Below are 12,760 nucleotides of genomic sequence, written 5' to 3'. Positions count from 1 at the left end.
TACACAGTAATAAAAGCCACAATCAATACTGCACTTTTGCACAAATAAAAAAAATGAATACTGAACACTTCATATGTAGGTAATGTTATGTAATAAACTAATCATTCAATTATAATGGTAAAATAATGTTTGTCACACGTATAACCATTACATAATCACATGAAACCGATATGTTCATTTATGCGACGCATTATTTACACGTTTTAAGTAATTATTCACAAACCAAGTAGTTTGTCGTCTTTGTTTATTATCGACGCTCGTATTGTTTTCGATATCGCGATAGCTATACCGATTGGAGCGGCGTGCTCTGGTGTGGGACATTCAGTTCAGTTTCTTTGGTTGATATCGATTCCTAGGATGTAAATATTTGGATATGAATGCATTCACTGCAGTGGGAAACGTTTGTACTTAACTATTTTCTAAAGTATGAATCGCGAACAATCGTATTTTTGGCCCATAAACCCCAATCATATGTTGAGACAACCTTACTTCTGTAACGTTATGTGATTTGTTGACTTGTAACTGGCATCTTCCAGTGGAAACGGATGTGATTAGTTTATCCCGATCAGTGCTGAGAAAGGTAACAGATATCACGTGACAGCGCTGTGCGTGTGCATGGTCTCAGCAGCTAACGTTATAGCAACAACATCGATAAACTCGAATACACATTTAATTAAAAACAAAGCGAATACGTGACAACGACAACTTTTTGGACACATCATTTTCAACTCAAAGATTTGCAAATTACACCCGCTTGTTTTGTGATGCGAGAAGCAGCGTATGACTCAGTGCGCATGCGCCTTTCATTTTTTTCCGATTTCTTAATATTTAATATCAATGGCTGCCGTTAGATTTCTAAAGCATCTCTTTAATCAAGAAGGAAACTTACAACACATTCGCTGAACGTCAAGGTGAACATCAGTCTGTTTTAATTGAATTTTGACGACTTCTCATAGGAGCTTATCAAATCAATTTTATCTCCAAAATGGGCTTAAAATTTCACATTTAACCCGTTGTGCTCCGCTGTCGACATAAAGCGAGGTACAGTTAACGATCGTCTTCTTTAAAATGATGTTTCTGTAGGTTAGCATAGACAAAAAAATGTTTATTTAGATCCAGATTATGTCTTTTTCCTGTGGGGTTAACGTACATGGGAAATGTGTAAAGGGAAATAAAATAGGCTTTGTTTTATGTGGGTACATAACAGTTAGGTGTCTATATAATGCTATGCGTGCCAACATCACAATAACACTACTGACAGATGATCTGGTTTTATAGATCACGTATTTATAAAACGGGGTATGCATACTGTACACAGTTTAGGCATATTTACCAATCAATCTACTCTAAATAGTTGCAAATCAACTTAAAACCAAAATGATGGTTTTATGGGGTTTATGCCATGCCATGTCTAAAATTAAGATTGTTTTACTACAGTTGAAACAACAAAAACATGATAAATAAAAAATAACGATGATTGTGCTACAAAACCCATGATTAAACCATGGTTACTGTAGTAAAATTGTATTCAATATGCCATATAAACATGTTTACTATAAAAAAAACTTGGTTCATTTTTAATATGCTAAATTCAGAGTTGACCAAATTTAGATGAGTGACAGATTTTTTGTCTTTCCGACTACAAAGTAGCAAATCATTAACCACAAACATCTCTGATAGGTCGTTCCATTATGAATAACCAAACATTCATAACGAGAGCGAACATGCTTGTGTTTTAATTTGATGAAATCTTAAAAAAAAAAACAAGATTAGATATATTTCTTAAAAGGAATTCACATGATTTAATTTTTCTTTATCATACATGCATCCAAATAACTTTGTGTCCACAGAAGATGATGCGTCAGGTGTCCGGTGGCAGTGCTGACTACTGCATTAGTGGCAGGCCTTCGTGTTTAGCAGAGGATGGACGACTCTCTGTCGATCACTTTGATCTGGGCTCCACAAAGTTTTATCCGTCTTTAGCTCCTCAGCGCTCGCGACAGATGTGTCTCGCTTACCTTACCCCACCAGCCCAAATCAGCCCTAAACCCACAGCGTGCCATGTGGAGTTGCCGCAGTCCCAAGGCCTCACAGGTCTTCAGGGAAATGAGAAAACCGGTGACTCTAAGAAAAAGGGCGTGGCCGGGAGGTCTGGGAGACGTGGGCGACCAACAGGTACTACTAAATCAGCTGGTTATAGAACCAGCACAGGCAGGCCTCTGGGCACCACCAAGGCCGCTGGATTTAAAACCAGCCCGGGGCGGCCGCTGGGCACAACCAAAGCCGCTGGTTATAAGGTGAGCCCTGGTCGCCCACCTGGCAGCATAAAGAGCCAATCACGCCTTGGCAAACTGGCCTACAGTACGTGCAGTGGAGCTGCGTTCCCCTACAACATAATGCACAAACCTGAAGCATGTGAACCTGCGCTGAAAGATAAAGAAACTAAAGAGTAAAGTGACTTCTTGACTTTTTCGTTTGTGTGTGTGTGTGTGTGACCCTGGCTGTTGTGATGTATTGTTTTCTAGTCATAAAATCCTTCTGCAGTACATAATGAAAAGAACATTATGTGAAAATACAATCTAGATATCTTTAATATTGACTGAGGAAGATCATGTTATCAATAAAATCAATCAGTGGAATCAAACTTTTATGCTCCTGATCTAAAATATATGAAACTCACAAGAGCAGCTTGAGCATTCGACCTTGGAGTTGCATGGAAGAAAGTCTGCAATTTACTTAATCAGAGAACATGCATACAACAAAAAAATGCAAAAATATATGAAAAAATATTTTACTACATTAATTTTGGAGGAATTTTATTTAATTGATATGTTGTTTTCTTTTTGTTTAGAACACCAAAACTGTCATTACAAGCACCACGGTTCCTCCTCAGTGGCTTCCCTGTGCGAAACCAAAAAACATCGCCGTCAATCAGCAGTGTGACATCAGAGGCTTTTTCTCGAGCAGCCGCGTGTCCGCCTGACAGTCAGTCCAGAATCTCACTGACATTACCACTCCACAGTGCTCTACCATCATATTCATGAAGAGAAAGAACAATAGTTGACTATGATTATGAATTGAATTTCTTTCAAACAGGTTATTACTTTCATATCAGTTCATTTAAAGGATTAGTTCACCACAAAATGACTATGTGTCGGTCTAAACCACCAAGTCCTCCGATTGTCTTCAAAACACATCTTTAGATGTTTTTGATGTAAACCAGGAGGCTTGTGAATGTAGTTAGATTTTCACAATCAAGACCACTTTTGTGCGCAAAGAAAAAGAGGCGGTTTTGTTCAGCGGTTTGTTCTCCTTGGTGGTTCAGTGCGCGTTCACGAGCAGACTATGGCGCATGCTGACGTAGTTGCCAGTGTACAGACACAGAATACAATGGCAAGTCATTTGTGCATTCTGTTTAAGTATTGTTTATGTTTGCATAATAGCTTAAATAAAAAGGGAGGGAAAACGTTGTTAACTACATCAGCAGGTCAGGGTGCATGGGCTATGGTCTGTTGTGGGCGCGCGCTGAGCTGCCGGGGGGAACGGGTTGTTGAATAGAATTGTTTATTTTGTTTTGTTTGCGCACAAAAGTGTTCTCATCGCTTCATAATATTATTATTAAAACTACCGATTGCACATGGACCTTTTTGGCGATGTCTTTCATTCTTTTCTGGGCTTGATTGTGAAAATCAAACTGCAGTCTATGGGAGAGTTACAAACCCCTGGATTTCTTCAAAAATATCTAAAAATGTGAGAGAACAGAGAACTTGGTGGTTTAGACCAGGCGATTTATGATAAAATTGTCACTTTTTGTTGAACTAACCCTTTAACATTGATGGGATGGAAAGCTTGCTTTTTTAACCCTCTCCTCCCTTGAATGTAAATACTATAACTTTGCTGTCTGTATTCACTTTCAATGTCCATTGCATGCCATGTTGGAAGAAACTGTAATTTAGGGTTAATTGATGGAGTTACTCAATAATGAAGATGCTAAGAACTTTGGATTCTTTATTTCCCATTTCAACACTCAAAATGATTTCTTATAAATGTGGTTTTAAAATCAGAAAGTTTTCCTCAGATATACTTTGGCAAGAAGAAACACGCTTTCTTTAATAACATATGTTAACCATCAAAAGTCTTGTAATATTATTTACTTGTGTTGTATTGCTCAAATGATTTGATTGTGTGGACGTCATGCTCTCTGCATTTTGTTACCTAGTGAAGTATAAATGTTCTTGTTGTTTCTATGTTACAGTGCTTCATGTAAGTCAGTGCCTGTACATAACTGCATCCATAACAGATTTTGTTAAATACCTGTTAAACATATTCAGTGACATCCAGTATCTTTATTTCTCCTTTACTTTGGAAAACAGTTAGTTTACACCCTTGTGATCACAAAAGCTTGAGAATTGCATACATTTTAGGATTTTTTAAATGATTCCCTCATTTTGCATGTGTGCTGGATTTTCCCCCTTTGCGTAATAAACTAAATGTAAAATGTGAATGAAAGTTTGTTGCGCTAAAATATCAGCCAAACGAGAAAGTTTATTTTTCAGGGTTCAAGTTAGTGAAAAAAAACCTGGAAACTAAAACTCAAAAAGAAAAAAATATGATGCTAAAAGTAGTAGTTACAGGGTGAAGCACACTAATGGCAAAAAAATTCAGCCCAAGATTTATTTTGGGTGCTTGCCATCAAATTTGTTAATTGGTCATTCAGAAAGTTTGATCTATCAAGAAGCTTTTAAGTCATCATGAGTATTCCTGTGTGAAACAAATAAAGTAGATCTTCTTTGAAAATGAAAATAGGCGTTACGTGATTAGACAACATTCAGCTTTTTTTTGTCAGTATATTTTTTCTTGCTGTTTATTTTTTCAGTCTTAGATCTTTTCATAGCTTTCTTCGCCTTTCCTCCTGGTGTATCATCTGCAAACGTATCTTCTCTTCACGCAGCCTAGACAAGAATGTGTAAATATATATATATATTAGATCTAGAGAAACCAGATACAGATGATTCTTTAGCTATTGCAGATATAGATGTCACCTGATTCTCCTCTCTTTCTCTTTGGCACGTTCAGCTACAGTCATGCGGTCTCTTGGTATCATATCTGCATTGTCCAGAAGCTCCACCAGTTTGCTCTCAATGCTCGTCAGCATTTGCAGAGTGCTAAGATTTCCTGCAGTTTCTCCCACACAGCAGCGATACACCTCCTCAACTTTATCACTCAGTGACTTAAAAGTGTTGTCCTGAGAGAAAGACCGGTTAAAAATGAAAATTTAGTCATTGTTTAATCGCCTTTGTCTCTTGCAAACATTCTATGGCTTTCTATGTCCCAATTTGAAGGATGCTTAAATGAAGCCTCAAAATGCGTCCTTATTTCTCCACGCTGTTAAGGACAGAACAGATGGATCCTTCACAGCCTAGGCTATCTCATTGTGCACCTGTAACCCTCAATTTCCACCGACTGCGGAGCGGCTGCGGATCCGCTGCGGAACGGGCGGAGACAGAACTAGATATCGCGCGATCTTCATGTGAATTTGCGAGAACTCATGGGTCCTCGTCACTTCAGCACGCAGCCGCTCTGCAACAAATACGGAACCGGTGGGTATTGGCGGACGGCGGAGTGCGGAGCCGTAACGCAGCGGAGCCGCTCTGCAGCCGTTCCGCAGTCGGTGGAAATCCGGGGTAATGGCTGAATATAACGGACGAACAAGACCAAGTGCGAGCCTTTTGAGGTTGAATCCTTAGAAGGTCGCAGCCCTTGAATTGGGACACAGCTATCCTCTAGTGTAAGACAACATAGGGACAAAACGCGCTCTCTAGAGCAATTTGAACGTTTAGGGCTACTGTAAAAAGATGATGGCGCCTTCCGTGTATGTAGATGCATGTAGATAAAAAATGTCTCATTGTCTCATTCTATGTCTCGATGTTTCAATCTAAGTTAAAGGTGCTCTAAGCGAATTCAACCGTTTTAGACCATAAAACATTTTTTGTTACATACAGCAAACATCTCCTCACTATCCGCTTGCTACCTGACCGCTGATTAAACTGTAAAAAACGCGATCTCTGTATACAGCCCAGGCTCCACAAACTGCGATAAAAACACAGTGGCCAAACCTACCACCACGAAACATAACAAAGGGTTCCAGCCAATAGACCCCTTCAAGGTTTGTAAACATTGTATGACGATCGGGTGCGCGCGCAGCATGGGGTCAAACTGTTCATAGTATCCAGGCTTTATAATTTAATCTAGCAGGGCTGAAGAATGATGACTTACCTCAAATAAAGTGAGCACTACAAACACAAGCCTCTTTGATATTTGCATTGTTCCAGTCTGCATGTTAATTGCTTGCAGCCGCAGATGTTGTAATTTTTTGTTTTTGAGATTCTGCATGAATTGCGAAAACTTAACGGAAGACCTGGTGCAATTTTCACAGCCCACGACGTAAGTAGGCATTTTTGACGATACCGAATAATACGCAACTCAATCTGCTGTAATGGCTGTTCTGACCCCGACATGCGCAGTGGGAACCGCCTGTGACGTGAACCGCGAAGGGGTCTATAAACGACAAGAAGGATTTGGGGGTGGGGGTTGGTCGCGTTCATAAAAGCACGGAAGGGAGAGGGAGGGGAGGAGCTTAGAGCGCCTTTAATAAAAACAATACTAAAATAAAAAAGTTATTATCTTTATACACCACTGATAATATAGTTATGTATATTATATTGCATTTCTGTCAATAGATCCTCCTAAATTTTACACAATGCACCTTTAAAATAGCATGTTGATTACTATATATATAACAACTAATTTTATTATGAATTGATTAAACAAATTACCTGCAAAATCAGACATTAAACCTCTTAACTGTAATATAACTGTTTTTATATTTATTGACAAACTGTAATTCATAATGATTTAGGACGTTTCAATATTTGATTTGTAATGAGAGTAATTTCTGATTATAGTAATTTTGTTAATACAAAAAAATACAAATAATGTCCTTATAATTTACTTTTAACTGTATGTTACAGTTACAAAAAAAAAAACATGAAATCCATTATCATGTTTTATTTTTATATTACATTCAACCATGTTATTTTAAGGTTGTCAACGAAAATGTATTTAATTAAACTTAATTATCTTTAGTTTGAGGTAGAAATCATAGCACTTGTTCCAGTATAGATCAGACTGCTGCGCCTATAGTCAGATAATTGACTTTTTAAACTGGTTTAATAGATATGCGTAAGATTCTCCTGCATTGTTGTGGCTGTTTACTGAAGCAAGAGACCTTGAAACCAACCTCTGGTGCCGGGAACAACAGCTCATTTGCATTTAAAGGGATACACACAAAATTAGTGCATACTGTGAAAAAATGATGGACGTAGTGTCCGTGACGTCACCCATAGGTTTGTGAAGAGCTTTTCTAGTTGGCAGGGCCTGCCGTCGCCATCTTGGCATCGAGTCACTGCGCATCACTCACAAACAACCAAAATTGGTAAAGAGGCGGGACGTGTGTGAAGCTGAGGTGGCTGGTTGCTGAAACCACGCCTGCCTAGCTTGACTGTAGTGACAGCAGTGGTAGTTCACACATCACTCAAGTGGCCACGCCCTTAATTATGCAGAACTTTAAGGCTTAATATAATTTAAACGGATGAGTTACAAAAAACATTACAATGGGTGCTGACATTTTAACAAAAACATCATTTTGGAACCAAGGCATGTGCAGAAGGAATCGTCCGTGGAGGATGGCATAAAGTCAAAACAGCCAGAAATACTGTAATCATACTGTGATCAATGACAGAAGAACACAACAAAGACAAAGATGATGTACTCATGTTACCTGGTCCTCTGGTTTGTTCTTTCCAAAGCCAAACAATTTGCATCTCTCTTCCAGCTGTGCTGTTCTTTGGGTTTCTCGCTGTATTGTGTCTGTCACGACATCAATCTGCTCTTTCAGCTGTTGTGACTCAGACTCTCTACATATAAACAAACAAACAAACAAACACGAGAATTTAATATCTACCGCAAGTAAAACCTGGATTTGAGCAATTTTAAGGAGGGTGCGCACATTTTTTTTTTAGTCAGCTCAGCGGTCTGCCTGAACTCCTCCAGAGACTCTTCAGCATCTCTGTTGTTCTGGATGAGAGAAAGGGTTTGCTCTTCAAGTTCAGCCATCACGTTCAGCAGCTCTTCAGGATCTGTGAAGAACAGCTCTGGCTCCTTCTACACGAGACATCAATTTACTTTACATTTTTTTCTATAGCCCTTTCACAACGTCTCATTGTTGCATATAGCAGTTTTAGAGTAAATGTTAGTAAAGACAGTGGAGGTGAGGAAAAAAACTAAAATCATAAAAAAGAAGAACACGTATGGATTCAGAACTTCCGATAACAATTTGACAAAGTACTCCTTCAGTTAAAATTGTAATATTTGAATAAAAATCTATCAATAACACATCTATAAGTGTATACAGTCTAAGGTGTCTTCACGTAGACATGTTGGTAAATACTTACGTCATTATCTGAGGTCTCAGGCGCAGGTCTAAATGAAAACACAGAATGTTATTAACTAGACATAAATGTTACAAAGCTGTGTATTCATTGTTATGGCTTACATATACATTTTGTCGCTCTGATGGCTGGACTTTTTTGGCTCATGAACCACTTGGTTTTCTCCAGCTATACGTGAAAGACAAGAAGCCGACGTCACACAATGCTTCAAAATAATCTACGTTATTATATGGCCTTGTTGTTTCATCATTAATTGTTTTACATCTGCTGTCTGAAGTGGTCTTTTCCATTTGTTTCCCATCAGTCTTAGCTTTCATGTCATTGAGGTATCCGCTCTTGGATCTCTCTGGCTGTGACAGCATCAGCAGAAACTCTTCATATTTTCTATACTCCCTTAGGATGTCCTCATATTTAGAGATGTCACTACATAAAAGTAAAGGAAAAACATCAGGCGTGAAATAATTCTAGAATGCAAATCATGTCATTAAATGAGTAAATGGGAAACCTCTTGATTGACACTATTTTGGAGGTGATCTTCTTGATTTCAGCTATTTTGTCCAGCTTCATTTTTGTCTCTTGTTCAGCCCTAAACAGTATTTAATGGTTATACACATTATAATAACAATATGATAATCAAATTGTCGAAATTTATTCAAAGGTTTCAAAAGATAGTCAAGGTTTTTTGGTGGCAATTTGCATAATACATTTTAATGGCCTCCATTGAGTTTTTGTCATTTTCTTTCAGAAAGTCTTCAAACAAAATGGTGTTGTCTTCCAGGAACTTTTCAGCGCTTGTCAATTTCCTTTCTTCTTCTACAGCCATCTGCTCCAGGTTTTGAATCTCTCCTCTCTTTACCGCCAGAGAATACTAACAGAGACAGAGAGTTTTTAGGAGACATTTATATTTCAAACTTTATACACTATGTTCATAAGAGAGCTGGAGGCTTTGACCTAATGTTACAAAAAACATTGCCTCACTTCAGAAGACGTTTAATAACTATGGATTAGTTTTTGATAGATGGACACACTTTTTGGAGCTTTGAAATTGGGGCACTATCCAATGCCATTATAAAGATGAAAAAGGAGCCTGGATATTAAAATATAATTGAAAGAAGAAAGTCATATACACTCACCTAAAGGATTATAAGGAACACCATACTAATACTGTGATTGACCTCTTTCGCCTTCAGAAATGCCTTAATTCTACGTGGCATTGATTTAACAAGGTGCTGAAAGCATTCTTTAGAAATGTTGGCCCATATTGATAGGATAGCATCTTGCAGTTAAAGGAGATTTGTGGGATGCACATCCAGGTCACGAAGCTCCCGTTCCACCACATCCCAAAGATGCTCTATTGGGTTGAGATCTGGTGACTGTGGGGGCCATTTTAGTACAGTGAACTCATTGTCATGTTCAAGAAATCAATTTGAAATGATTCAAGCTTTGTGACATTATCCTGCTGGAAGTAGCCATCAGAGGATGAGTACATGGTGGTCATAAAGGGATGGACATCAGAAACAATGCTCAGGTAGGCCGTGGCATTTAAACGATGCCCAATTGGCACTAAGGGGCCAAGAAAACATCCCCCTCACCATTACACTACCACCACCAGCCTGCACAGTGGTAACAAGGCATGATGGATTCATGTTCTCATTCTGTTTACACCAAATTCTGACTCTACCATCTGAATGTCTCAACAGAAATCGAGACTCATCAGACCAGGCAACATTTTTCAAGTCATCAACTGTCCAATTTTGGTGAGCTTGTGATAATTGTAGCCTCTTTTTCCTATTTGTAGTGGAGATGAGTAATACCCGGTGGGGTCTGTTGTTGCTCATCCGCCTCAAGGTTGTGCATGTTGTGGCTTTACAAATGCTTTGCTGCATACCTCAGTTGTAATGAGTGGTTATTTCAGTCAAAGTTGCTCTTCTATCAGCTTGAATCAGTCGGCCCATTCACCTCTGACCTCTAGCATCAACAAGCCATTTTTGCCCACAGGACTGCAGCATACTGGATGTTTTACCCTTTTCACATCATTCTTTGTAAACCCTAGAAATGGTTGTGCGTTAAAATCCCAGTAACTGAGCAGATTGTGAAATACTCAGGCCCATCTGGCACCAACAACCATGCCACGCTCCAAATTACTTAAATCACCTTTCTTTCCCATTCTGACATTCAGTTTGGAGTTCAGGAGATTGTCTTGACCAGGACCACACCCCTAAATGCATTGAAGCAACTGCCATGTGATTGGTTGATTAGATAATTGCATTAATGAGAAATTGAACAGGTGTTCCTAATAATCCTTTAGGTGAATGTACACCTATGATGGCTTGAGGGTGAGTAAAATACGGACTAATTTTCAACTTGGGGTAAACTATTCCTCTGCTGGTGACATTTGAAGGGAAGCTTCTATGCTCATAATATAGCTTTTTAAGATTGAATTATCTACATTATCACATTTTTTTAAAGAACTAAAAAAACAATTAAGAAAAAGGTATAATTTAAGGACGTACATATTCGAATCAGAATTGACGAATCTTGCCTTTAGTCAACTGATAGTCGAATCAACTATGTTTTGTGTGTGTGTCTGTGTGTGTGCATGGGTTGGTAGGGGGACCAGAGAAGGAGAGAGAGAGAGAGAGAGAGAGATAAAGAGAGAGATAGAGAGAGAGAGAGAGCCGTCAGTCCTCATATATCTTACCTCCATTAAGAACAGCTCCCGTTTCTTCGTGATATATTCATTCATGCTTCGTTTATCAATATAAGGGTCTAAAACATAAATAACACTAATAAAATAAATAAATAAATAAATATTTACAGTAAATAATAATCCATTCCAGAACTGTACTGTAGCTTGCTGTGGTTTTGCATGTTTAATTTTCACTCTTTAAGGTCTCCTCACCTTTAACCATAAAAATCCTTTGTGCAGATTTGTCTTGAAGCTTGTGTTTAATGTGTGGGAAAGTTGTGCTACTTTCTTTAATTTCCTCCATCAGTCTTTGTCTGGCCCTGCTTCGGCCTGTAAGTGTAACCTTCTCATGGACGGGTAAAGCCAATTTTCTCTGGTGTTCCTGCAATGAAAGAGGCCATAGTTTCATCATGACGCACTTGATCACTTATTTATAGACGTGTTTGATAAATGTATTATTAGGATAAATAAAACAAACAAACCTGTTCTTTCCGACTTTTATCTTTGTTCATCATCTGTAAAAGATTGTGTTGAGAGATTCTGAAGGGATTCGCATCATCACTGCCGATCTCTACACAAATACAAACAGACAGAAACAGTCAGAACATGCACTGTTTTATAAAAGGCTACACATAATCTCAACCTTTAACACAAACCTACTGTAAATCCAACCTGTTTTTTATTATTATCTAAAAGAAATTATTATAATCTTACTGTGTGCTGAGGACTGAGGTGACAACATGCTGCTCCAAAAGTTACTAACAAAATATCTGTTTTTCCTAAATTAACTTAAATTTTGCACCAAGTCGTGGATATAGTAAGGTAAAGATTACTGAATTAACTTCAGATTACATATAAAACGGAAGCTACATACGGATTATACGAGTAGAGAGACTTTCGCGTCTGGTTGCCTTGGCAACTTTCCTGCTCATTTCTCCTTTAACAGTAGGTGACAGAATACTGCAAAAGCTTTTTATTATTATTATTATTATTATTATTTTATTCAGAAATGTCATGTATGAAATACAAGTTAGCACATAACACAAAATGTATTAACAATACATTCATAGTCATCTGAACAAATAAAAGAGAAGAAAGAACTGCAAAAGCTCGAAGACTTGTTCAACTTCATGTGGCGCCGCAAGAACCGACAAGCGCATGACGTAAAGTTACCGCGAGAGCGATTCGCGAATCATACTGAGAAATCTAATTTCGAATCGCTCTCGCGGTACATTGACGTCATTCTTGCGGCGCCGCATAAAATCAAACAAGCCTCTCGTTTTTAAGTGTTTTGGAGCTGCATGGCCCTGGCACGTGGTTTCTGATACGTTTCTCAGCACTGGCTACTAAAAACCATTCACAGTCAAGAAACACAAGCTTCTTTTTGATTTTGTCACTAATATAGTTTACCTGAAGAAGAGAGTGAATTAATCGTTGTGCATCGTGGAAATAAATAAGTGCACTTAAATTTTGAAATGCCTATTATTCCTTCTGGTTTCTTTTCCAAACGCTTCCGTCATGACTCCTTTCGCTCGCTGTAGAAGGCAGTAAACAAGCTCAC

The 12,760-nt window shown here is 38.3% G+C and overlaps 2 protein-coding genes across 9 annotated transcripts; one reads left to right on the top strand and one right to left on the bottom strand.

Annotated features, from left to right (window-relative positions):
• The first annotated feature begins 302 nt into the window (after positions 1–302).
• On the top strand, positions 303–4,326 carry c9h5orf24 (chromosome 9 C5orf24 homolog). Of its 4 annotated transcripts, none has more exons than XM_055181054.2 (3): positions 303–1,041; positions 1,854–2,449; positions 2,852–4,326. In XM_055181054.2, the coding sequence occupies exons 2-3, from the start codon at positions 1,854–1,856 to the stop codon at positions 3,042–3,044; spliced, it is 789 nt and encodes a 262-aa protein (XP_055037029.1). In that variant the 5' UTR covers positions 303–1,041; the 3' UTR covers positions 3,045–4,326. The 4 variants fall into 4 exon arrangements, with proteins under 4 accessions (XP_055037029.1, XP_055037028.1, XP_055037027.1 ...); XM_055181053.2 differs by having other exon boundaries at positions 304–911; XM_055181052.2 differs by having other exon boundaries at positions 304–1,041; positions 1,851–2,449; positions 2,852–3,283.
• On the bottom strand, positions 2,889–12,750 carry cfap100 (cilia and flagella associated protein 100). Of its 5 annotated transcripts, none has more exons than XM_055181047.2 (13): positions 12,610–12,750; positions 11,682–11,770; positions 11,413–11,581; positions 11,212–11,279; positions 9,215–9,378; positions 9,016–9,096; positions 8,773–8,933; positions 8,615–8,678; positions 8,514–8,541; positions 8,069–8,223; positions 7,841–7,976; positions 5,043–5,245; positions 4,849–4,952 (listed from the first exon to the last, which is right to left on the bottom strand). In XM_055181047.2, the coding sequence occupies exons 2-13, from the start codon at positions 11,712–11,714 to the stop codon at positions 4,889–4,891; spliced, it is 1,326 nt and encodes a 441-aa protein (XP_055037022.2). In that variant the 5' UTR covers positions 11,715–11,770; positions 12,610–12,750; the 3' UTR covers positions 4,849–4,888. The 5 variants fall into 5 exon arrangements, with proteins under 5 accessions (XP_055037023.2, XP_055037022.2, XP_055037021.2 ...); XM_055181046.2 differs by lacking the exon at positions 12,610–12,750 and adding an exon at positions 11,914–12,180; XM_055181044.2 differs by lacking the exon at positions 12,610–12,750 and adding an exon at positions 12,074–12,146.
• Between the last annotated feature and the right edge of the window lie 10 nt (positions 12,751–12,760).

The sequence above is a fragment of the Misgurnus anguillicaudatus genome, chromosome 9, assembly GCF_027580225.2.
Source record: "Misgurnus anguillicaudatus chromosome 9, ASM2758022v2, whole genome shotgun sequence".
Taxonomy (NCBI): Eukaryota; Metazoa; Chordata; class Actinopteri; order Cypriniformes; family Cobitidae; genus Misgurnus; species Misgurnus anguillicaudatus.
Note: the sequence above shows the minus strand (reverse complement) of the source record. Positions and strands in the feature narration are given on the sequence as shown.